General features: G+C 43.8%; 1 protein-coding gene and 1 long non-coding RNA gene across 3 annotated transcripts in view; both read right to left on the bottom strand.

Annotated features, from left to right (window-relative positions):
* MOB1B (MOB kinase activator 1B) overlaps positions 1–21,846 on the bottom strand; it is a 44,752-nt gene extending 22,906 nt beyond the window's left edge. Inside the window, exon 1 of one of the 2 annotated variants that reach the window (XM_055797676.1) lies at positions 21,621–21,846. In XM_055797676.1, the coding sequence (XP_055653651.1) occupies positions 21,621–21,634 (14 nt within the window). In that variant the 5' untranslated portion in view covers positions 21,635–21,846. The remainder of the gene's footprint in view (positions 1–21,620) is intronic. The other variant, XM_055797677.1, reaches the window with a different exon arrangement.
* A 1,374-nt stretch (positions 21,847–23,220) lies between these two features.
* On the bottom strand, positions 23,221–27,354 carry LOC129783932 (uncharacterized). The gene is made up of 2 exons (XR_008746104.1): positions 25,508–27,354; positions 23,221–24,453 (listed from the first exon to the last, which is right to left on the bottom strand). It is a non-coding gene; the product is annotated as an uncharacterized LOC129783932 (long non-coding RNA).
* Positions 27,355–27,370: the final 16 nt, after the last annotated feature.

Below are 27,370 nucleotides of genomic sequence, written 5' to 3'. Positions count from 1 at the left end.
TACCAATAAAATAACTTTTCCAGTATCTGGTATTGTGTAGGAACTTAATTTTCACAATACAGTTGCTAAAAAATACATGAAGACGTTAGCTGAAGGCTGATACAATTCCCCATTTCCCACAAACTTTCTACGTCATTTTCCCCTGGTTTCACAGCATACAGACCTTTCAGCCTAACAGTTAGGTGAGAAATAAGGATGACAACTTTTACAACTTTCATGTAATTTTCTTACATATAATTTTGTTAGAAAAACATGGACTCACTTAGGAAAAAAGTTAAGACATTTGAATTTAAAATTATGGCAGTGAGCCTGGATGACACATTAACCCCTAACATGTCAGAAACATGACATGTAAAATTAAATATTTGCAGTAAAGTGTCAAATGAGCCAATATTTGTGAATGTTTTAGTGTATGAGCTGAAAAAAGATTTCTGTCAAGAGTGGAAAACTGAACTCTAAATTCCAATGAAAGCAAGTAGAAAGATGTGAAAGCCAGACAACAGAATTTTCACGACAAGTATTATGCAGTTCTCACTTCTTTATATATAAAAAGACTTTAGCAATTTTTCACCATCTCTACAGGACCAAACAGAATATTTGTTAGTGGTGCACAAGGGTTCTCCTCAGCTCACTAAATATTTAATGATTGAACGATTAGGGTTAATGATTAATGATTAGGGTTGTAAGCTTATCTTTGGGGAAATGCAAGTGACAGCTACCTGTCACACAGAAGCACTCTGAGAAACTTCATTCTGCATCTCATTTTGCCCACCACACCACAGTACAGCCATCAACAAAAAATTAACAAAGATCACTTCTTTCTACAATCCTGAATGCCAACAGCTCTATCAGAGACAGTGTGCACCAAAGAACACAACAAAAATTGTTCTTTCCAAAACACGAGAGGTGACTGAGAACATGCCAGTTGCCAAGCGTACGATGAAACTACCTAACAGTTCAGTAAGTCTCAGTTTAGACTTGAACAAGAGCAATGGAAGAAGAAAACACAGTGAAACTAGGCATAAATAATGAGCTCCCCAACATTCCTCTGGGCAGATAACGACTCTGCAGGTGCATCTTTGGGTATTGCACAGATCCCACAAGTCCGGCTGGTTAGAGATTTACATGGTCCTACTCAAAGGAGGAAGAGCAGCATCCTCCCCCTTCCAAAGTCCTCCAGTGTAATCCTGTTTTCTAACCTTTGTAAAGTAGCACTTGGCTGGACTAATGGGCATCGTGGCATGATCCAGGTGAACAGGCCTTGTACACTCACACAGGTACCAAAACCATACTAATGCAGTCAGGTACTAAATGCAACCAAGAGCCAGAAGTAGGAAGAGGAAACATACAGCTCCCATATCCTCTCTTATGGGACACTTCTTAACATGCACACAGCCATTTGCATTTCACCCCGAGCAAGGACACCAGATTTCAATCTTAAATAAAGTAATTGCCTCCCAGTGGGATCAAGAAGCTTCTGTGGCTCAGGGAGTTCCCTTCACCTCCCACTCCTCCAGCCACCTGCACTTGTTGCCAGGCCAGGTTCAAACCAACTCTGAAGAAAAAGCAACTGAAAAAAACACTGAACAAAAAAACCCCCAAATCTTTTAACTGGCTCCTTGAGTAGACCCAAGTTTTTCTCTTCAGGAATATACTACCCACTTTATAGCCACTATGCCAACACAGGGGGTAAAAATTCAACTTAAAATATCTAGCCATTGCTTTGGTTTGTGGCGGCATGGACAGGGCTGACGCAAGGGAATATTCACAACAACGGAAGAGCTAGAGAGACTGGTATCGTTACCTTTCCATGCACGTCAGTGTAAGCTGAAGGAAAAACAGCACACACTAAACACAAGCACAGCACTTCCTAACATGCTCACAAGATTTTGTTCTTATTCCATTTAACTAGATCATGAAGAAAACCAACTCCTAATACTTTCATGAAAAGCAAACCAAAGGTTTCCACAGACTTACTGCCACAAGAGCTCAAGTCACCCATTCATCATAAATGGCAAGGTAAAGAAAGAGATTCCCTCCCCTCACCCACTGCTTACATAGAATCCCCAATTCCTAACACTCAAGTCCTCCTTTCACCGTGTTTCAAAACCTAACCTACATCAGCTTCTCCTTCACAATACTATCATTTTCATGTAATAATGAAGACTGAAAAACTTAACTGCTGTAACTGGTCTGGTGCAGCCGCCCAAGGCAAAATCTACAAGCTCATTACAGACCTACTGCTTTGTGCATGGAGCTCCCCAAGCATGATGAGGAAAGCTCTACCCAGACAGAGACAGCACTTACCAAGAGGACTGAGATCACGAAGGACAGCATCCCACTAACAGCTTCAGTACAAAATCTTTGCTCAGGAGGAGCATACAGCATAGAAACATACAAAGCAGTAACTGGGAAAAGGTTATGAAATAACTAAACCAATAAATTGTTTGAATTTTATCAAAAAGGGTAAGCCAGCAGAAGGGATGAGGGTTCAAGAACAAGGCACAAGGGAAGCATGGTGAAGGAACTGCCTTAATAAAAATATTTATTTTGAGAAAACTCTGGGTAGGAATTCAGTCCCTATCCACCCCAGACTGTTATCCTGCCAGATAACAAACCAAGTCATTGCAGATCTGCCGAATACCCAGCAGAGATCTTCTATGGTCAAGGAAGCGGAGACTGCACAACACATTGGATTATCATTAGGTATCACTTAATCCCTGCTACCCTCTTCCCAGAAGCAGAGGGCTTCTTCACATGAGCTGGCAAAAGCTGTAACAGAATACACAATGGTATGGTCTCATCAGCTATCTAAATAAGGCATTCCATATTTGCCTCCACTACCTTTCTGATCACTACTTCTCAAACTCAGCACAGCCATCCTGAGAGCAGGAAACTGTCTCACACAAAAGGCAGGCAGGCATCCAAAAGGAAAACTAATAAGGATAAACGCAGGCTGCTAGTCATCGTGTGCTATGGAAATATCTGCAATTTTGGCACAAAATTACCAGAATGCCATGCATCTATGCAGTTTACCATATGTGATACCAGTTAACTGCACGCACGGCCGTGCACTCCTTGATACAAACAGAAGTTCAGGGACTCAACAACCTAATACAGGTTCTCTAAGCCAAAACCCTTACAGGACACATTTTCTCTTGGGAAGTCTAGTTACAAGTGCTGCTGCAAATGTTATTTCAACTACCTCGTCAGTTCAGAAGCTCTCCTATTCTTTAATAAAAAAACACCATCATTTATTTACGCCTTAGCACTGTCAGTTAACTACCTCTTCATATGGTTACCTATGTAATCCTGCTCCCTCCCTAAACCCCGACCACAGCAGTATGTTGCTCCTGCTGCCCTACGCTATGATTCCCAACACTGGGCTGAAGCGATCTGAAAAGCCAGAATAAGTAATATTTTTCTTCCTATTATGTCAATCTGTTACATGTGACAGATTTAGACAGTTGTGTTCTTCCAGGTCTATTTCCTCAACTCCTTGAACTTCAGACAAAAAAGTAACTTTACAGGCCTGGCTGGTGGCCAACGATACATACAATAATAGATGTCTTGATCAAAAGTATGACACTTTATTTTCACCTACATTCCGTAACAGAATTAGCTATATCTGTGAGCCATTTCTCTGGAGATTTTAAAAGGCTCTGAGCTAGTATGCAACACCTGCCTTTCCCTGCCAAGAGTCTCTGAACTCTCCTTCAGTTTCAAAATATCATATTAATGCAGAAGTGAAAGGGGACGGAGAAGCCCTCAGCAATACCGCACCGAAGATCCCATATAAAAAGGTCATGAAATGGGGAACAGATTGCATCACCCCCTCTATTTGTCACAACCAATTTCTAGTTTTTCAAGAAGAACCGACTTCTCAAAGAATTCTTGCAATTCCAAGGACGTTTTGCTCCCTTCACTCCCACATCCAATATTTCTAGCAAATTATGCCCTTCTATTTTTATAGGTAAGTACAGCTACAGCAGTGCCAGATGCAGTCCGACCCAGCACTAAATCTGGAAATGTGTTTAAAGGGATTGACTCACTGTGCCAGGATGAGCGTGGCAGCCTGGCCAGGAAGCCACACCGCCAAGCCGCAGGAGTGGCGTCCCACTCTCGCAAGCCCACACACTGCTTGGCCTCGCAAAGACGTCACAACCTGCTTGTAAGCAAGAACACAGCATTTCCTCCAAAGCTGTAATTTTGATCAAGTCATCTGCTGACAGGGAGGGTTTTTAATAACACGGATTCTGCAGGCTGTTCTGTCTTAGGTTAGCAAGATGACATTTACAGAAGAAAGGAGAAGTTTCAGGCGTCCTGCTTACACCACACTTCCCAAGCTGCCTCAGCAGCCCACTTCAGCTTCAAACACAGCACTGGCAGATCTTTTACAATCAAAGCAGCTAAATATCCAGTCTAAACTCTTGATACACTTCTTGTTAACTGCAGGGAAGAAGCCACTTAAACCTTTGCGCCCCTAAGAGAAGCACTTTGGCTGGCCTGGCTTAGACCTCCTCAAACCCAAGTGCAGTCTTTCAGTGGAGCGGTCTACCTATTTCTGTGAAGTCTGCTGCGTATCCAGGGAAGCTTGAATTAAACCAGAAAAGTTCAGGCTCCTTATGCACAAAACTTAAGGCTTCACAGCTTGTTTTTACCACAGAACTAACCTCAAGCTCTTACCTACTGTTGTGTCTAACATGGCTCAAACTGACAAGAAAAAACCCTTGTCCTGAATCCATTGTGCTTCACAACCAAACATATGGATGCAGACGTAAGCCCAAATCCTGCCAGACTGCAACCTACCCATTTTGCAGCAGCACCGCAACCTAAACCACTGAAATACTGACAGTGCTCCGAAGTCTTCCTCAAATTCCTCAAGTAAACAAAACCAGAGCATGTTATCCCATAATTCACTAACAATTCATTACAGCATCTCCAACTAATGCAGTACTTACAAAGCACGCAATTGCTACACCATTGGCAAAATGGAAGGAGAAAAGGAGACACCATCCTGAAGATGTGAGAATCTGAAAAACTTTTTTTTTTTCCCCTCTGAACACCTACTTGCACATCACATACTAAACTGACATCTTTTACAAGAAATCAATATTTTAAGATACCACAAGCATTCAACTTCCACAGCAAGTACAGAGAGCACTGCTCCTCCAAACTGTTGCAAGCTAACTGCAGGCTCAAGAACACAGTGCTGCAAGCAGTGTAAATCATGTCATATGGGGCTCACCAGTGGACTGTTTTAACAAACATTAGAAAGGACAGAAACTTGCCCTGGGGAAAAATAAATAGAAAATGCTGCAGTGGCACCATTTTCAGGACACACCTGCCACCTATATTCTTCTAACTGGTATATAATGCTGAGGCCTTGGGATATTATCTTTCTTTCCTTGGGGGAAGGTGCAAGTAACTTACTTCTGCAAGTGCAGCTATACCACTCAGCGTCTCTCACAAGTGTTCACCACCACAGTCCAACTGAAATAAGCCCTTCAAAATCTTTGAAAGTGCTCAAGAGATTCTGAAAAAGTCAAACTCAAGACAGCACACAGAACATTTACCTGGGGCATGGAAACTTTTCATATTTCAGCTCCTGCGTTTTCATCTTCAAAGGCCTTTGCAAGTATTAATTAATTCTCACAAAGTATCTTTGAAGTAGGCTTCATTAGCGTCTTGTTAGACACCGGGAAACTGAGGCAGCAGCTCATTGCCAAAGGCCAACAAGTAAATTTATCAGATAAGTTCCCAAGTTTTAGTTCTGTATCTCCTTGTCTCTTTTCTCCTGCTGCACCTCTTTTTAAACCCCAATACGCAGAAAACTGTTAAGACTAGAACCAAATTCCAGAAAAGCAAACATTTCAAGCCTTCAAACAATAATATAGGGTTCAAATGAGAACACCCTGCTGAGAATAGATACAACAGAGTATGACCATGTTAGTTTCCAATAGTTAACATAGAAAGTTAAAAAAAAAAACCCTCAGGCTCCTTTTTGGAAATTAATCAATAGCTGCAGTATTTAAATGCATTTTCCCTGTGACAATCACAACATCAGAAGGACAGCAGGTAAAATTAAGCTGTACGTGTTCAAAATCTGCACTGACAAGATTTAACTTGAGCCCTTCTATTTATAAAACTGCACAGTCACAACATCTCTGTTCTGAAGAGAGATGGTGTGCAAGCCAGGCATTACTTTCTTACAATACCAAAAATACAATTATTTCCCAGTCACTTTTCTGCTCATTAAAATAAGCTTGTCTCAGTCAGTTCACTTTAATTGGGAGGTAACAAATTCAATGTAAGAACTGGGGAAGCAAGCATTCCACAACCTCGTGTACCTTTGATGTACCACCATGCAGGGGGTCTAAAGACAAATCCAGTAACCACCAATTTAGGACAGAGAAAGACAGCCAAGGAAGCTTTAATCCCACGCGCAGAGGTTACAGGTGCAATGGGCCAGCGAAGCAAGAGCTTCTGCCATGCTCAGGGGGCAGGAGGAGAAATCCCAGAGCCCAGCTATTCAAGAGCTATACTCCATTTTTCAAATGCTGTTACTCCCCAATACTGCTTCCCATGAAGATGACTATGAGACTCATCGAACAGCACAGGCTAATGGTCTGAAATGAGGCATGGTGCTATCAGTCCAGCCAATTCAAATTCAGAAGACCTGTGTGCTCCGCGGCAGTCCAATACTGGGTTACAACTCAACATTTAAGAGGAATCTGAAATCTCAGCACACAAGCTGATAGGTCCCACCTTGAAAAACGTCCCTCTGTGTAAACTTTTTCAGATATAGTCGCTGCATTATTCTGAACACTAACAAAAATAACATACTTCTAAAGACCGCTCCCATCTAACAAAAGTAACTTTCACAAATATTAAGCCGTAAAAAGTGTAATTCTCTGCACATGGAAGGAAACAGACTCTGCCAAGATCACTTAACTAATCAAAGCAGCCCGTCTGGGAAAGAGTTAAGAACTGCCAACTCCTTACACAACATAGCTTTGCTCCCAAAAGGTAAGCAGTGGTTACAAAGCCATTCCAGACCCAGGATTTTTGTTTTGCTTTGTCTCTTTTGTTTTTCTTAAGGAAGAATCAGTTGCACTGACTTGAAAAATTTCCACAGACACATGATCATTCCTATAGGAGCAGAATACACGTTGTTTATTGTTTATATACTCTATTGGAGGAAACAGTAACTGAAAATATTAGATTAAGGGCACAAGCTTCCCATTGTAGCTAGTATGAGATACAATAATAACCTAAATTGTCTGCTACACCTAGAGTAAGTCACTGAAAGCAGAAATATTGAAGTTAAAAACGGTGAAAGTAAGGATGCCCAAGAAATGATTCTTCCCAAAGCTAACACTGCACATGGTAAGCAAAAGGCCTCAGCTTTTTAAGGAATGTCTTTGTGTGATGAACTCACCTACTGCCTGCCCAAGCCAAAGCCAGTTGCCAAGGCTACAAAAGACCGGTACCATGCTTTACAACCCAAGGAGCTGGAGCCAAGTTACTTCTCTCCAGATTTCAGCATGCTCCTTCAGGAAAGCTGTGTGGGGCACCTTCAGGAATGAGTACTCGATTCTGCCAAAGTAAAAATTGGGCTTCTATATATTTCTGTGCAAATCCATCCCTGCCATGTTCCCACAGTGGCTCCTGCTTGCTCCAGAACGGTGCTGCTTCCTGTGCTAAGCTGTCCTTTCAGCCAGCGGACTCCCTGTTGCAAGGGAGGGAGCCTGCCTCCCATCTCCCACCGCCCCACACCCTGGCCACCCCCGGTGTGAGTCAGGGTCCCCTGTGAGCCAGGCACAGGGGTGGGTCAGGGAGAGCGGCTGCAGCCCCTGCTCTGCTCAGCTCCCCATCCTGCAGGTGCTCAGCACACCAAAGCTGCCTACAGCACCTGCCTCCCTGCCCATGCCTGCAGTACTTGTCTTCCAAACCCCAGGTCCTTGAGCTTAGCAGCTTGACAAGAAATTCAGCTTTAAAAAATAAATAAATCCCACGGTAACAGATACAAAACGCAAATTTCCACAAAAGACAAGGTGTGCTTTCAGGCAAGGTGTGCTTTCACATGAGAGAGGAAGGAAAAAAGCCTAGTTTCAAACACCATGTCTTTAAGTATTGAACATCATGCTTCAAAAAAAAAAAAAAAAAGCCACCATCAAACATGAACCAAAAAGTTTCCTCATCTGAAAAAGTATCACAGACCAGGGGAATTTAAAACAATGCCCTTATCTTTAATCACGGGGAATGGACAATGATGGCAATACAACACAGGTTACTCCTAAAAGAAGAGCTTCTTCAAATATCTGGAAATAGAATAAACACAAATCCAGACAAAACCCCAAACCCCACTCTTTTCAGTTAAATACCATTATCTGTCCTTCCTCATCCCACCCTTTTTCTTTGCTACACCATACAGTACATTCAATTTTCTGCAGACTTTTCCACGGAGCATGCTTCTCAAGGGGCACAGTGTCCATTATCACCATCACAGATTTTACATAGCACCTCCCTTCTAGTACTGACTGTGAAATGGGTGGGTTTATAAGATTCTGAATTCCCTACCCAGCAAGGCAGGGGCTAAAATCTGGCTTTCCCTTCTCAGAAAAACAGCTGTCTTCCTAGACTGAAGTTCCACACAGAATGGTAAGAGAAAAGGCAGATGAAAAAGTCTCATCTCATCAATAGCTCCTAAATACACATATCATTATACACAAGACTCTACATGTAAAAGAGCAGAAGTTTATCAGATGATTCACATCCAGTAAGAAGAAAATTATTTAAGGTAGCCTTAAGGAATGATTTTTTTGCTTTTGCTCATCCCAATCATCACCACCCAGTGTTGAAAGCTGTTGTAACATGTACATGTCCACATTCTTAAAATAAATTTTTTTCTTCTATACATACACATTTTAGAGTCAGTGGAGTCAACCAAATGTGGGATTTGCCCAGCAGAAGTCAGATGCTCTTATGTGCACCATAACACAGCTAAAGACAAATTTTGCTGGCTGAGCGATGACTAGAGGACAGGTGACTGGCCCTTGGAAAATGGCCATTTCACTCTTCCCTCTGACACATGCCCTCACTCACTCTGCAGCAGCACGCTTTGTGCCAAACCCCGAAAGACATTAGGTGGCCACAGAACATTTTCTAGCCAAGCCAGGCACCTCTGCTTTCCTGTCTCTCTTCCACCAGTTTTCCATCTGGGAGTTCAAAACGTGCCTGTAAACAAGGGGGAGGTGTTGTGCTACACCACTGACGTCTACTACAACACCACCCAGGCAGGTCGCAATGGTGTTCCTGCCGTTCACCCCGCTGGATGCAACCCTTCTCCCAAGTAATCACAATTCCTAATGCGAAGAACAAGTAAGAGTCTAGAACACCATCCTCTAACCAGGAAATCATCATCACTTTGCTATGCTTACACGCAAAATAAATTCCCTTGTTTTATTCACAGCATGTTCATTTAATACACTTTCATCTCCTGGAAAATCCGCAAAATAAACAAAGCAAGTCACAGTTGCCCTCAGTGGATACTACCAGAGCTCTGCCTGTGCACTCAAAAACACAATTAAACTAATTCCCAGAGCAGCCAACAGTTGCGGAAATGACTCAACTTCTCAAGCGTTGTCTTCTGTAGGCCTAACAGCAATGCTGGGCAAAGAGAGGGACAAGCCAGAGTTACGAAAAGCAGCGCACAAGAGAATCCATCAGAGAAAAACTGAAGGTGAAAGAAGAAAGGAGTGCACATTCGGCTAAGCCCTATTGATTTGCAGAGACAAGCCGGCAAACAGGCAGACAGCAGAGGAACTGGAACACAGCTGTGGTACAAAATCTGCAGCCTCCCAACAGGCTCACTGTGCGTGTTTCAGCAATGCCACCCCACTACTGCTCACAGGTTTCTTCACAGACTTTTTCAAGAGCTTTAAGACCACCGAACATCCCTTGAAACAAGTTTTCACGCCAATTTGCAAGAGGCAGGCTTTTAGCAAAGACCAAAGTATCTCTGCATGTTCTCCCCTTGACATCCATCTGAAATCCTGTTACATGAGAGGAATCAAGATTATCCAGAATGTTTTGCTGCATGCTCCCACTGACTACCTTGAGGCAAATGCAATGCTGTCTTCACTCACAAAATTTCTGTCTTATTACAAACAGAGGTCAGATTTTTAAGAAAGCAGAGGACCGGTCTTGGCTGGTTTTCTGGGGTTCTTTCAATCAGATCCAGGTTCCCCAACTATTTGAATACTAACACCTACCATGTACATACACACACCCCCATGGAATTGTATGGCATAATCAAAACCAGATTTATTTCTGGAGATTCTAATATCCTAATATTCATGTACTACTACTTTAAAAGAGCAGGCGACTAACAGCTTTGAAGGTGGTAAACACTAAGTATTCCTTCCTCTCCAATTACTTTGATTTTTCCTACGGACCACTGAGATGGCATTTAGTATCTTCACCATTTCAGTCACTAATAAAGCTCTCTGCAAACTTAACAGCACTATTTTCCCACTAATGTTCCCCTCTTTTCTCAGGAAACCCTTATTTCTGTCAATTAGCATTAGCTCACTTAAAAGGGAGGGCACAGCACTAATTCAAACAGAAGTTAGAACTTCACCTAGTTATGCTTCAAAGTTTAGTTTCCACGGAGGTTCAGACCTCAGTTTAGTGCATGAATGTACCTAATAAATCATTCAGTAGACTTAGCTACACTTCTTTTGTAAAACTTACCCTTTCCCATAGACAAAACTTGGCACTAAAATGCAATTTGAACACTTACTTCTGCTGTATGTGAGTGCATGGCGCATTTTCCTTTGAAGGAAGAGGACTCTGTGAAGTTGTGAATAGTAGACTACTGAAAAAAGCTCGAAGGTTGCTGACAAGGATGGCATATGTACCCTGCAGCAAGGACCGCTGCAGGCGAACTCCAGCCCCTGAGAATGCAGTTCTGCCCCGTGGCAAGCAAATTCTGAAACAACAGAGTCAAATGCCTGTGACAGACAATGACGCATGCCACACTTGTTATCAAAAGCATACCTATGCACTCCATACCCATCGAAACCTGTAGAAAGACCCATCCCTGTGAAGTCTGCAGCCCAAACCATCTTAGTCTTCCTCTTTTAGATGCATAATGAGGACACAGAACCAAAAAGCAAATCTGGGGAAGAAGCATGTTTGCGTATTTTCGAGAAATTCTTAAAACCTGTCACTCAGATGTTTCCAAGAAAATGTTATGTTCTAAAGGAAAACAATTACGCAGAGGGAAAATGCTCAGTAACACATGTGGGAGTAAGGATGACACAGCACATGTTATGCAGACGTGCAGAAACATGAAAAGCAGTATTAGAAAACTCAAACGTCATGCAGAACATAAGGAAACAGAACAATATTTTTTCTTCTTTTTAAGAAGGAAGCAGTAACATTCAAGTCCTGGCCTGGCAATCCAAGTGAATACCAACAAGAGAGGGAAACAAATCAACCACAGAATGATAGTATCCACAATCAGAATCAAACCTAGGAAGTACCATTATGGACACAACTAAGCAAATTATAAAAGAAATACAAGGAAATACATAAAGCTGCAAGTCCGGGTTATTTCTTTCAACAAGACATCTGACTGTGTTTAAAAGAAAAGATATTGGAAACGTTAATAAAGAAAGAAGGTTTACTAAAACATTTAAGTAGGCATGAAGGAGTTCAAGATCTTTCAACCAGTAACTGAAACTACCAGGAAGTGGCCTGGAGAGCTCCAGCTTGCCCGGGGCAGCCTTGCACACTGCCATTCTACAAAGCATCACCGGTTTGTGGGGCAAGAGGAAAGAGGGAGGCATGTCAAATAAATAAAACAGGTGATTAACAGGGTTTGCCTACCTATGATTTCCTTACTGTAGTACTTTTTCGATTTGATAAAACAAGGATAAAAGTGTCCCATGCAAAAGGTATATACTACTTTCCACTGCAAACTTTTCCTCCTGCCTCAGAGATTTCTTTACATTCAACTGAATTTTCTTTATGCTTTTGCATTACTAATGCCACCTGCATCCTAAACCGAATCTGCTTTAAATCTATTTAAAGGATAGTCACATCCTTTAAATACCTTTAAGAAAGTACGAAGCAGAGCTTTTCAGAAAGTGATCTACACACCGCTGAGGATGATGAATTGCAGCAATAAAAGCCTGGCTCTAATATCAAATTAGATCCTTACTTATACACCAAATATAGTGCTTGGAGAACATGCCTCAGAACATGGATGGTTTCCCAAAATGCTGCTTTATGAATGACTACAGCAAATCTAGTCACCCAACCTATCACAGCAGGCCATTAAAAAAAAACCCAAACAAACAAACAAAAAACACTAAACAGTTTAATACAGTCTTCATTCCTTTCAAACACAATAAAAAGAAAAATCTATTAATGCGTTTAGGAAAAAGGCAAAGTTTAAAAAAAGGAGAAACAACTAAACTTTATTGGGGGAGGAGTCACTTTAACACTTTATAATAGGCTGTCTTTTATTGTAACCCCCACGCAAAACAGGCTGATGATATGAACACGGCCAACAAGAAAAACTTGGCAACTTCCCAACACAAAAACCTCAAAGCATGTGGGTAAGATTACACTTACACTTTGATTAATAGCTAAAACGGGGTCTGAATTCAGGAAATAACAGTACAATTATTGAAGGCAAGAAATAACACCAAGAATAACAGGAAGAAGAAATGGACAGGAGGCAGTAATGAATAATCTAACAGCTTTCCAAAAATACACTGCATTATCTCATCACCAAGTATTTCTTACACATTCCCCATACTTAATACAATCTTGTATGTGCTATACGTAACTACCTGCAGTAAAATTTGCTTATATCTTGCAAAGTATCTTATCAGGGAAATCTACCTGTCTGAAGCACCTGAGCGGGAACAGTAACTCCTATGTACACAGGAGAACATTTCTTTTGAAACAGTTTAAGTTTGTGCATTTGACAACTGAGTCCGCAGTCCGTTTAACTGTTCTATGTTTTATTTAAATATATGGATTTTTCCCCTTTTCCACTCACATTGCAACAAGAAATTTTAAGAAGAGTTGTCAACCACAGAAGTTAATAATATGGCATTAGAGATGCTTTATTTTTTGTAAAACTTCCACTTCAGCATTAGAAAAAGCAGTATTTTGTTGCCACAAAGTATGGTAAGTAAAAGACACAGTAATGCCATTTTGATTCCTGGATCCAGAAAGCTCAGCAAGTCTCTAAAACAATTACTCCATTCAACCAAAACAAGGACCGTGCTACTGAAGTTGGTAAAAATGCAATTAAAATACCAGCTAGCGAAACAAAATACGGGTTATTTTATTAAGGTCAACATAGAAACCCAAATAATCGTTATTTAGATAGAAATAATTTCTGTATCAAAAATCAAATGTCTTAGTTTTTGGCAGAAGAGGAATTTACCAAAGCTTACTTAAGCTCATAAAGAAAGGAACTGGAGAAAGTCAACAAATCCAGGCATTATAAGTTCTTATCTGCAAGATGTTCTTCACTGAGGAAGGGTTTATAATTTTCTATGTCAGGACTGCTGCTATCGCTAGGACACAAGCAATTAACTCTGGAGGTCAGCTACCGTATTTAAAGATGAAGTGCAATGATAGACAACAAAAAACAAAACAAAAAAAGCAAAACAAAAAAACCCACCAAATACATGGAAAAGAAGCAAAACTTCAAATAAAACTCAGCTGAAATATGGGTAGGATCACAGGAGGTATGTAAGAATAACAAAAGGAATGGGTTCCTGCCAAATAACAGCTGTGAACTGGAGAAGGAAGTGAGGAGAGGGTGAACAAGATAGAACCATCTTCACATAAAAAAACCAAAACAAACAACAAAAAAAAACCAACAGTGGGAAGTTTGGGACAAGAAGCTAAGGCTGCAGCTGGATTTCAGTATGAATGGGAAAAGACAACAAAGGAAGAAAGACCATTTACATTTGCAAGATATATCAGAGCAACCAAATTTGATCTTTTGAAGTACAAGGTCTGAATGGACCACAAAGCTGCACCTTATCCTTAGCTTTCTCCTGAAGCAAAACACAAAAAAGGCAAGAGGGGAGTAAGTTTTGTTCACTTGGAAGTACTGCTTTTAAAAGTTTCAAGATATATTTGCAAGGAAAAAACTATCACCTCATGCATTCACAGTGGGGGACTGCCTTTTTATTAACACATTACCATCTCATACGCATGAATTTACTGTCTGCTGACTCAGGCTACGTATTTGAAATGGGAAGCAAAGACTTGAATTAAGCAGAACACATCTGAGATGCACAACGCATTTTACTACACTGCACAAAAACTGGGTATCAGGTCCTGGAAGGACGTACCTACTAAGAAGAAGTTAGTTCAAACTTATTATCAACGTCCCAGTTTAAGATGCACAGATGTATGTCTCTCCAGACAACCAATCCCCAGCTCTCATTCCCTTCTTTCAAATTCCTTCCCCAAAATATTAACCCAGGCAACAGTGCCCTGGGAAGGCATTCGACACACAACACACAGACCAACCACCCTGCTGGCTCTGGGAAATTATGTGAAAAATCATAAAGTGAACTTTGTGGTTACTTCTTTATGATCTGCTTTAAATTGATCCAGAAGAGCTGCACACACATGGGTTTAGATAACCTCTTCAGAATGTACTGTAACTCTGGAGGGACATTTGTAGCACACTGCTCATTTTTAAAATTCAGTGTTATTTCCTTCCAGAAGAGGTAAATGCAACAGATTTCTTCCTCTGGACAGAGAGAGCCCTGAAAACTTAAAAGTAATTTTCTTGCTCTTAGATGTCACATAGAGAGTCCAAAAAGGACCTCTCCAGTTTTTCTTCCCAAACGCTTTTAAGTGTCTTTCACCTATGCTGACCTTCCCAACAGGACTGCGTGGCCCTTCACCACCAGTACAAGTATGTCCATCACAACCTCTCATCAGTAACATTTACATATCATGCAGCAGGTGAAATCACAACACTGACAGCCAGCATGACACTAACACCCCAGAAGTGCTATGAAAGTGAAAGGGAAGGAAATGCTATGTTTAAAAAAGCATCGTACAAAGAGATGACAAAGCAAACCACTGGATCCTGATAATTCCTTGTCATGAAATGTACAGGCTATAAAAATTTTAAAGTCTGTGAAAAGCAATTAAATTATATTCAGTTACAGGTGAAAACAGGTTCTCCAGCATTTGAATACATAACCCACAATCTCACTCCCTGTGTACTTTAAAAAAAAAAGACAAAAGCCAAACAGCAAGTTCATTCTCAAATCTAATAGGAAGTGGCTTTGTTTACAAATGCTAAAAGCCTCACAAGGCATATCCTGTGGTTTAGGTCGATTGGTGGGTCAAAAACTTATTGATAGCTTTGGCAGCAATAACTTTCTTATTGCTTACTATGGAAGACAAAGTGGCTTAATTAAATGCAGCTATTTACAGCTTCATTGCATCAGCCTTGGGCATGAAAACATTACCACACTCGCAACTCTTAAGCCACTCCTCAGTGGACAAATGCTTCTAATATGTCATCATTTTTCAAACAAGATAAAAAAGACTACGTATCTTTCAGGACACATACAGCATAAGATGCAACTGTGACCCCAGGGCTGTCCTTAACCATGGCTGCCTGTTGCCAAGAGGCCCTAAATCCAAAGACTTAACAGAAAATTATTGAAGGCTTTTGGCACCTTTTCAAGATTAAAAACTGAGCTGCACAAATCATCCCCTGAAAGCAATCCTTATTCCACCACGGTTCTTGTCTGACAAATGTAAATAGCTAATTGCATAGGTTCACTCACATTGCAAACACAAAGAGAGAAGGACAAACAAGCGAAAACAATTCTGGCATAAAAGCAAACAATTAGGAAGCAATTAAGACCGGACATCACTGTGATGTAGTAAACACAACTTTCACACTGAACAATGCCTTTCTTCGGGGGTTTGGGGTGGGTTTTTTTTCATTCCAAGGAAGCATCTACAAACGTGTAAATGTGCCAGTCAGTCGCTTTAACCATTACATATTCCCCAAAACAGAGTATTAGCAGCAAAATTTTTTTTTCAAATGCAATTCCAATCTCAGACATCTTACAGCCTGAGCTGGTCTGCACAGCTGTAACTCCAAGGCAAACTCGTTCTTTCTGAAATAAAAGCCAGGCAGCAGCAAAAACCACTTTGCATCTTTCCACCTCCAACCTTACTTACTGGTAAGACAGCAGCACTCCTGCATTGCTGGCTACAGTTTATTTCTGCTTCATCGTATGCTTGCTTGATCAGCTACTTTTTGAAAGCGCACGCAAATTTACCACCACAAGCAGACGTTTCATCAAACTCATCAAGAAAAAACCAAGTCACCGGCAGGAATGGCAAGAACTCAGCTACCTGAACAGGTTGCAACGCACACCCAAGGCCCAGTGAAGTCTGAAGGACAGGGCTGGTGACACAGCTGAGCTCACCGACTGCCGGTTTGCACAGAAAAAGGAAGAAGCCTCCTCCCTGTCTTTTGCCACATCCAGGTACTCCTGCTGCTTCCATTATTCCAACACCATGTCTCATATCACTACACAATGATACCAAGCACCTAAATCAGCAAAAAACTAATCACACCAAAAAGGAATTAATTGCTTTCTGCTGGTTTAGCTTCCTCAACCAGCTCATTAGAAGGATGAGAAGTGCCTCAGTAAGCTTTAAGCCTATCAGCAAACTACACCCTAATACACTGCTTGGGGGTCTTCAGGGAAGATAAATGAGGGAAGCAGAGTGACAAGCACTTTGAAAGGCCTTTTTCAAGAAAGCTCGAGAATTTTAGAATTAATCGTACCACTGGCAGCACAAGGGACAGCACTTAGGGACATGGTTTAGTGGTGGGCTTGGCAGTGCCAGGTTAATGGTTGGACTCTATGATCTTAAAGGCCTTTTACAACCTAAACGAATCTATGAGTGCCTCTATGTCAATTTTCCATTGCTATGGTTTCCGGAAGCTTTCTGTTCCTTGGTACTCCCTTCCTTGAAAGCAAGACCAGCTGCCAGCCCAGGGGCAAATCTTTTGACAGCAAGTCTTTCAAAACAGGAATTAAACACAGAGTTAACACTACAAGTGAAATGACGTGCTTCAACAACATTAAACACAAATTTCAGGTAAAAGCATGTATTTCCACAGCCAATAGTTAAATGAATCATAGAATCGTTTAAATTGAAAAAGACCCTCAAGATCATGGAGTCCAATCATTAACCTAACACTACCGATGAAAGCTATAAGCAGCAAGAAAAAAAAAAGTTTTACTTCCTGTGACATTCACTGTCAGAGCTGACTTTGTATAAACTGTACCTGTAAGGATCTTTTTGCTTTCCTCAAAACTGCTGTTAACAAGACTTTAGAAAAAAAAAAATTAAAAAGTTAGCAGTAACTTCACAGTTCTCTCTCCAGTTTACTCGTAGGCAAAAACTCAAGAGACTTCATTTTTTCATTCCTGGTACTCTGTGGGGGCTGGTGGGGGCGGGGGGACTAAACACAGTTAAACAACAGATTTTACAGTAAGGTGTCCAGAGCCTCTACCCTGATCTCTGCTCTAGGAACACAGCCTGCACAGTTGTATTACACTAATCAAGCTAAAACTGAAGAAAACCATTACATGAAAATACAGGGAGAAAAACATCTGCATGTTCAACAAGCATGTACTTTCCATGACCAACAGTCTGTAAATGCCTACACGTTGATTTTCAATGACCAAAATTCCAGTTTAGAAGCCCTAACCAGTCTTCTGTGGGACTCCGTGATAAAAAGGAGATAAATACCACATCTCCAACTGTTAACTACAGGAGCACTCAGGAAGCACTCTAGCTGGAGAGCAACAAAGCTGAAAAACACTGCCCACTTTAGAAGCAGCTTTCATTTGGGAAGTAACAGCAACTCAGGCATCTAGGAAAGCTGAGGAAGGGAAAACATTTTTCAAGGGCAGGATCAGACTGGGAAATCAGGAAGGCCACAATGCTTGTCAATCTGGAAACACACACACCAGCTCTGATTCTGGTATTACTTTGCAAGAGATGTAAGGAAAAGAAAGTAATGTCCCACTGCACTTTCTGCACATACACAAAACTATGACTTTAACTAAATTTTTTGAAAAAATTAACCCACATGCACCACCAGAGGAAGCTGCTAAGCTCCGCCATGCCATGTAACAAGACACAGTTAACTTTGCGTTGATTCCTCAACATATGCACCCCAAACAACAGCTACTCACCCTTACTTGCTGTTTCCATCAGCTCCTAGTCTTTCAAAGTCACATCAGTTACAGCTACCTACATGAATCTCATTTTACAAAAACTAAAGGCTGGAATTTTCTGACAGGGATTTATGAATACACAGATGACTTTTTTTTAAGACAACACCACAACTTCAACAATAAAACTGAATCTTTTCCTTTCAAAAATAAATGGTTTTCATCTAGCTTCTTTTTTATGTAAGTTTTACCAGCGTAGGATAACACAAGCATGTTACCATATGGCACGCCTACCAGAACTATCTTTAATTTTTTTCCCTTGGAGATGTAAGTTAAAGTACCTGCAATGATGCTGTAATTTCCTTTTAGAGGCAGCTTACCAAACTGAATTTTTTTGGAACCAAAGATATTTTCTAGTCCAATTCCTTTTTATATATATATATATATATAAAAAAAAAAAAAAAGAAAGATTCAGGATAATCTATTCAACCATTGGAGAGGTTTATAAAGTCTTTTCAGAAAGGAAGAAACAGATCAGAAAGAGAAAACAGTGGCACTGAAAATAACAATTGCTGTCAAAACTGAGTTGTATTAATTCAGTGATTCGTCTCACAAGACAGTCTTTTTATAATGTTACCCATAACGAGAGGAGACAATGGATTCCCTTGATTCCCCCCCCCACCCCCCATGTAGCTTTATATGTCACTGGCCCTAGCAACAGCAAAGAATAGCAATGGATTTGTCAGCGTACAAGGACTGTGCAACGGGCCGGCGAGGGGGGCCCCAAGCACCCTGTGTTATCCAAGCACAATCACCCTGTTATTTGACAACAAGCAAGTCTGCAAGCAGAACACGGCTTTTGATATCATGCCTGAGTGTCAAACTGACAAACTACAGCCAAGTTACTGATGATAAACCTGCGTGACAGGTTCACTGCAATCTCAAAAACTTTTCTAGTCTAAGCTCACAGGGACAGTCTTCATCTGCCACATCTTTATTACAAGTTCAAAACTGTGGGCCAGTTCACAAAAGGAAATTGTGAGTCAGTTCACAAAAAAATAACAGTATCAGCAACGCACAAAAAACAGCATGAACAAACAATTAATTTAGCTACCTCCATACCAAGGAAATTCTCGGGGACAAAGGGTGTGAAAAAGTACTATGATAAACCTATGTAAAAAGTACTGTGAAAATGGGGGGGTGTTGCAGCTCAAAATACAAGTTTGCAATACTGTATCTGTAGAAGTGTAAAGATATCCAACTACTAACTTTGAATACTCTTATCAACTTAACATGAAATTCATGTTTGACAAAAGGTGGTGCTAACTTTCTGGATACTTAAAAAAAGAATAACTACTTGCCAGTACAATAGAAAGTTTCCTAGTCTCCCTGAGGCCTACCAGGCATATTTTAACTTTATTTTTTAAAAATCCATTTCTAGACTGCAGATGAGCAAATTAGGTGCCATGTACAACACTCCACCAACAGCTGAGACAGCTTTGCCAACATTTCTAGCTTTGCCATGCAATAGCTGTAGTTCCCACGTCTGTATTTCATCCAGCAGGACCACTTGAAACAATGGAGGTGGGGGTAAAGGTTTGCTTTCCTAGGTTTCAGAAGGGTCTGGAAAAAGAAAAAAGCATCTCATTATTGCCTGTGACAGAGGGTGGAGGGTTTCATGCTTTTCCGTTACCAGTTAGCCAAATGCCACAGAGAGGGAGGTTCTCTAATTTGCAAACCAGACTCCCAGGACACCACTGTACTCGAAATCCTGTCCCCCTTCTCCGCCGCAGCAGCTGAGAATTATGAAGGAGGGGGACAGCTGGGCTTCTCATTAGGAGCACCTCGCGTGAAACTAGGGACAGTCATTTGCACCCACCTCCCATTTTCAGCTTCCACCCTGCAGCTGATAGGTGATTTGCAAAATCTCTCTTGGGGTAAGACGGTACAAGTGCACTGACAGGCAAGCCGGTTTGCTATGGGAGCGGGAAAGAGATAAACGCCACAGAGAAATTTAGAAGGAAGCCAGCACTGGTGTTGTCTCCATGAGAACACAACTTACGAAAACGCTCCAGTTCCCAAGATAAAGTATCTTCTCTAAAAGCAGGCTACGTATACATCTGTTGGTTATCAATAGAAGCCTTTAACAACTGTCAGATATCATGGCAACCGTCCCACCAACCGCTCGCACGTAACTCCAAAGGCACAAACGCGCAGTGGGGCGAAGGCCTCCACGGAGCTTGGCTCCGCAAGGGCGCTTTTTCCAGCCGCCTGCATTTCCCTTCTTTCCCTAGAGCACATCTTCACTTTAATTAATAGGTCACTGAACCGGTTTATGTTAATTGTCAGAAGTACCTCGTCTTTGTTCCCAAGGGGAGGGACCCAAGTTCATTCGGTTGTTGTCTACGAAGCAAAACTGCAAAATGTAAGGTTCTGCGCACACCTCAACTGCCACCAATTCCTACGGGAGTTTTTTCACGCCGCAGCAAACGATCGCTCCTCATTAGAGGCGCCCGCTGCCCGCGCTGCCCCCGCATCCCGCCGCGCGGGCCCCGCACCCCTCCGCACCCGCGCAGCCACCCGCGCCGGGAACGCGCCTCCGAACGCGGCTGCTCACCAAGCTGCACCGACCCGATCCAGTTTTAACTCATCTACCTCAGATATCCCTACGGGCAGCAACTTCTGCCCACACCGTCCTTGCTATGCGCAGAAAAAACGTTATTAAAATAAAAAAAAAGAAGAGGCACGGAGTCCAGCCGATGGTGTTTTTCCCTCCGAAGCTGCCCTCGCCTCCCCACCGCTGCCCCTCGGCACCCGCCTGGAGGGCCTCCCCCGACCCCACATCAACAGCCTCGCGTGGATGTGTTCGCCCCCCGCGGCCGCTTTTCCACCCCGTCCCCGCTGCTGGAGGCGCCGGGCCGGCTGGGGAAGGCGAAACCCCGCTCCCGCGGCGAGCTGCCGCCCTCCAAACGCCCTCCCGGCGCCGCGCCAGCCCCGGCAGCCGCTAACTGCCGCGGCGGGGGGAGCCGTTACAGCCGTTAGCGCGGCCGGGCCCCCCGGGGAGCGGGGCACAAAGGGAGCGAGCGGGCAGGGCGCCGCTCCGCCGCCGGAGCGGGACGGGCAGGCGGGGAGGTGCGGAAAGAGGCGCCATGCCGGCCGGGAGCGGCCGCCCCGCTCCCTCAGCGCCCCGGGCGGTGGCCGCGTCCCCTCGGCGGGCTGCCCTGCCCGGCGGGACGGGGCAAAGGAAGAGGAAGGCACCCTTCTCCCTCCCCAGGCGGCCGGAGCGGGGCGGGGGGGCTCCTCCCCGCCCGCCGCCGTGCCCCCTCCGCGGTTACTCACAACAAGAAGCTCATGGCGATGGCGGCGGAGCGGGACCGGCGGCTGCCTGGGCTCGGCACGGCTCGGCTCGGCGTTGCTCGGCTCCCAATGGCAGCGGCGGCGCAGGGCGGGCGTGTGCGGGGAGAGCGCCGCGGGGCGGGGACACGGCCCGCCGCCTCCCGCCGCCGCCGCCACCCGCGGCCCGCCCGGCCGCCATCGCCCCCAGCGATCCCCGCGGCCGCGCCGCCGCGCGCCGCCCCTCACCGCCGCCGGCCGCCGCTCCCCGGGCACGGCGCTCCCCCTCGGGCGTGCCCCTCGGATAGCGCCCGGTCCCTCCGTAGCGACCCCCAGGTCTCCCAGCCCTCTCCCCTCAGGCACCCTCGTCTTCCCTGGAAGCGGGCACCCCCTTGCCCTTCGGGTACCCCCATCCTGTCAGGCAGCGCCTTTCCCCCCAGACACCCCCAGCTGCAGCCCCTGCCCCAGGGCTCCCTGGAGCGTTTCCCCCGCCCCAGGTGACCCAAAGGGACGGGAGAGCAGGCATGGCCCGCACCGGCCATCCTCGGGCAAACCTCCGCACAGCTCCAGGCCGCGGCAGCCCAGCTCTCACTGGGCGATACTCTCTGGGCGCGGGCATAACACATATGACAGGCTTTAGGTGGTCCTGGCACTGAAATCCCTGTCATTACCTACTAAACGTTGCAGGAGAACCATGAAAAGCTCCTGAGCGATAGCACGGCCCACCAGCCTTCATCCCTCTTCTACCCCAAACCGCCTGCTGCGGAGCAAGCCCGCAAGGTACAGGAACGGGGAGCAACTGGCTTCGCTTCAGCGTGTCATGCCAGGGACTCAAAACGCGTGACGATTTCATAATTTATGCCATCCAGGCTTCTTAGGCGATCTATCCTCATTCTTCAGGGTGCATGACCAAGGAGTTCAGGTACTCAACCCACAGATGACCACCACAGTCAAAAACAATAAGGGAGATCTTAACCGGCATTTCTGCCCTCCTCACTCAACAGTCTGAACCTTTTTAAAAGAAACGTGTCAAAATGGCTTCTAATATTTCAACACAAATGTTTGATTTGTGAGCAGTTTTTAACTTGGCTGTTTCAGGTGAGCAGTCAGCTAAGGACAGACACACACACCTCAGAAGTGAAGATACAGGCAGCTGCAAACTACTGAGGGGGAAAAAAATAGAGTTTTCTTACAAACCCTTGGCAGATCCTTCACCTGACCTCTGCCCTGAACCACCTCACCTTACACAAGTGTTGTTAAAAATGGCACGTCCTCCCATTTGTGGAATTATAATGTACAGCACAGTGGAGTATCATTTCAGCATACGTTTTCAAATAAGCACAAGCGCATCTTTGCCAGCAGCAACAACCCCACAGCATGCGCTTCCCTGGCAAGATACTGAGGGTGCACAGTGCGTTGCAAAAGATGCCCGGCAGCTCATTCCACACCAGATGACAGCTGCAGGCTCTGGTTTTGGGGTCTGGGGACTGTGCTCTGGGAATCCTTACCTCCCATTCCCAAACAGGAATAAGGCTCTTAATTTCGGGGTTTGTCCCAGTCAGTTTATATGTTCTAGGGGAAACAAAGACAGCAGCAGCCAGAATGCTTCAAACTGAAATATTATATTCATATCAAACAATGACTGCACATTCCACTGTAGACTTAGCCACATCCAACTGCCACCTCTTTATGGCAGAAATTACAATCCCAGGATGTAATTTCACGTGAAAATCTGCCTCCATGTAGCTCAATAAGGAGCCAGCTGGATTTCCAAGAGGGAACAGGACAGGCAGCAGGACCCCCAGAGACTAATTCCCTCCTGCCCAAAGGGATTCTGCGAGCCTGGCAGCCCTACAAAGCTCACAGTACTGCAGGTAGGCCAGAGGAAAACCCATTGACTTCCAGATTCGTTATCAGGCAAATTCAGTACATCGAAACATGCCACAATCCCGCACAGTGTTAAGTTCCTGTACGGCACATAAGGGGTTTCAGCTATAACACCTTATGTGGCAACATTGACAGTTGTCTGCTGCTCTAGTGTTTTTAAATGCTGAAACTGCATTTTCTGCTTTTCTGGCTCTGTCCTTCAGAGCAAGTCAGAATGCTAGGTCAGTGCATTTCTGAGTAAATTAAAATTACACTACCCTTTTTAGGACACTTTTTAAATCAAGTCTTTTACTGGGCAGCAAAGGCGTAATTAAAAAGCATTTCATGACGTTTGCAATTTTTCTTTTGGCTGTATTAGTAAAAGCAGGCACAAAATGGGTCTCTGGGCACTTTTTAACAGATGCTGTCAGGCTAAGCTGGCCACATAAACCAAGCTCAAAAAAAATATTGCTGATCTTTCTGGCAATTCATGTTGGGACAGGAACAACCTCCATTCCCTGTTCCCACCCATACGCTTCCTTCTACCCACAGAGTGTTTTATTTTAGTGGCAAGTTAAAATTAAATGTCTGTTGCTGCAGCAGTCAGTAGGAAATACTTGGCTTGGGTGGCTGTCAGGAGAAATGGTTACGTAATGTGTACATTTTATGTCTCACATTAATATCGGTCTGTGCGGGATGGCTAAGGGTCACATGAAGTGCTCACTTCAGACGCTGCCAATACAAGGGACTGGCAGCATGCTGCAGTCTTACGTAAGAGTCGAACCGCTCAGTTGCTCCAGGAAAGGCACAGTGAATGCTCCCGTGGCCTCACGTCTGTCATTTTGGTTTATCCATTATACTGTGGAGCTTAAAGAATTACTCTGAAAGGGCCCTCAAGCTGACAGAGTGCTTTGGTCCTGAACTGAAGTTTTCAGCTTTGGCAGCACAGCTTGGTAAACACGGAACATTCCAGCTGAAAAGAGTTCAGAAATTAAGATCACAAAACTTAATAGGCATGTTATTGCGAATAGAAAAAAGGAAACAAAATTTTGCCTTGAAATGTAAATAATACAGTAAGTAAATACTAAGCTTTTAAACATTCTCCCCACATTCTAGATTAAACCGATAGCATCCATGAGATTTTTAATTGGATACTTGTTTGTGCATTAAGGTAAGGGATTTGATTTGTGAACAAGGGAAACATTTAAGTATAAATATCATGGTACGTACTTGTAATTACTTGCTACAAAAAAATGCAACACATGAAGAAATTACAGGAACTGTGAGGTTATTATGCAGTGGTCCTAAGCGTCACCGTAATTCTGGAGCTGGGATGATACAACTCAGCAGCCCTGTTACCACTGGACTGTAGAAAGCATAATAAATTTGGCCCTCTGTTGCCTTCAGGGCTCCTGTGGCGCTTGGATATGTGTCATTCCTGCTACAATGTTCATACACTTCAGTAATAACGTGTCAGAAATAAATTATTTGTGTAGGACCTGCTCCACAAATCTCAACAGCGTTTACGGTGTGGACAATGTCTGCAGTGAGGTTCATGTAACTTAAATGTCTCCATGTACACTATGCTTTCCTTTCTGTTTTCCAGAGTTGGTGGGCTCGTTCAGGTTAAGGACACAATCTCCTGCTGAATGCTGAGAGAGTTACAAATCAGCGATTGTATGACAGGCTCATCTTTCACAGAAAATGGTAGAAGCCCTACTGCTCGAGTAATTTAAAGCTAAATTAATAATTTTAGAAAATGTCACAACAAAAGGTCAATTTTTCTTGATGACAGATTATACAAAGTGATGTTTCCCAATATAAGATAAGCATGTGTTTTAGTATCAACTCAGAAGATTTTTCTTTTTCCTCTGGTCAAACTAAAGAATAGCTGGTATTCATTATTCTTAACAATTAACCTGTTTAACGTTAGGTATTGAGAAAGGCATCTTCCAAAGTAAATCTAACTTCTTTGTCAACAGCAGTATGGAGGGACATCTCCAGGGTTTTTTTTTGGTTTTACTTACAGTAACAGATTTCCTCTCATAAGCAGACTTCATTCAACACCAGTTCTGTCGAGTGAATAAATGCAAATTCTGTTGTTCTAGGATGATTTATTTTTTTTCCTCTGACCGTAGGTGCGGAAGCTTTGATCCGTCACGGTTGCTAAGGAAGCTCTGGGATTCCTGGAAAACTTCAGTGCCAACAGATGCCCAACAAAACGGTGCCCTCTAAAGGTAACTCGCACACACTGACAAGCTACAAGACAATCAGTGGGATATTTTTCACTGTACTTAGGTAGCAAATATATTGAAGGAAAAATGAGTGGAAGACGTGCATCTCTTAAAGACACCCTTCCTCACACCCTGCTTGGTTCACAAGAGAGGAACACACATAGCATTCCCTTGGTCCGTAACATTCAGGGATCTGCTTATTCAATTAAACTTCAAGCACAAAAACCAATCCAGATAAAGATAAGTGTTCAAGATGAATTCCTGTAGTTATCTTAATTTTTTGCTCCTATAAAATTTCCGTGCTTACTTAAAGAAGGTTTTGAAGAGAAACCTGACATGTAGACTATGAAAAACTGGAATGTGAACCGCTTCAGCACTGAGGTTAACATTCCTTTGAAAATGTGTGCAATACGTGATTTACCTTGAAAACTGAAAAGAGTTGAGAGTGCTGTTGTCAAGAGACTGTGTTATTATCAAGGCAACAGTCTGTCATGAAAGTTTGTTACAGGGAATAGTTTATAAAAGTAAAAGCCAGCAATGAGAAGACATAAAACAGCTTGTTAACATTTCCAAAATGGTGATAAGGAACACTCAAGGTTTCTGAGAAATTAATGGGTTGGCAGTACTACAAGCTGAAAGACTTTTGTTGAAAATCCCAAGATCCTATCTTGGGTGATAGTTTGCAATGGCTTGAGATTGCAACTCTTACCTGGTGATCCCAAGACTAGAACTACAGGATGCCGGACAGAGGACGATAATCTTCCCTGTCATGGCTGTCACCATCTTCCCGATGCTGGGGTCCACACGCCCGGACAGCCTGGCTCATCCTTCTACAGAGCAACCGCTCAGATACCTGCCTGCCTACCCTGGGTCTGAGCTTCCACAGTCTCCCATGGCCTCCTCCACTGTTGGGTTGGGGGGGTTGGCTTGTCTTTTCTCTTCTTTCTTGTTTTGTTTCATCCTAAAAAGTTTTCTTTTGGGTTCTGCATAACCTACCTTCCCCATGTGTGCACTTACAAGAAGCTGGCGCTGGCTATTTCCCCCTCATCCCTCTTGGATGCAGCAATGACAGCAGGGCTGTTTTTCCAGATCATGGGAAAGGTGTGTATGTTCCTCCCAGACAGGTTCAGCCAGTATTGCCTCTGATGTATAAGGCTATCAAGCTCAGAATAGAGCAAGGGGGAGAAAATCAGGTCTCTTAGAACAGGGAAGGGGTGCAAAAAGGTTGTCATGCTTAAGTCTGACGTAAAACTTTACTTTGCAAATATACTGAGGGTGCGGTGGGGGTGGGGGGGTATTCCTTCCTGTTTTGTTTGATAAAAAAATGTAAGCCCGTTAGCGGTGACAGAAAGTCTAACGGAGCATAAGCCAGTTAATACCGTGTCGCGACTCATGGCTGTGGGAGCGCGGCAGCTCTAACAGGCGTTTGGCTTCCCCCTGCAGAGGCTGAAGGGCCCCCGCTGGGCCCGGCGGGCCGGCAGTGAGCCCCGCGCCCCCCCTCGCTGCGGGCAGCGCCTCGCCACCTCCCGCGCCCGGGCCCGCGCCCCGCCGAGCCGGCAGGCAGCGGCCGCGGCCCGCACGGAGCGGTGAGTCTGCACGGCGGGGGGGCGCGGCGGGGAGCGGGGCGCGCAGGGGGCGCTGCCGCGGCGGGGGCGC

This window comes from Falco peregrinus, chromosome 2 (assembly GCF_023634155.1).
Source record: "Falco peregrinus isolate bFalPer1 chromosome 2, bFalPer1.pri, whole genome shotgun sequence".
Taxonomy (NCBI): Eukaryota; Metazoa; Chordata; class Aves; order Falconiformes; family Falconidae; genus Falco; species Falco peregrinus.
This window is presented reverse-complemented; position numbering and strand designations above follow the sequence as displayed.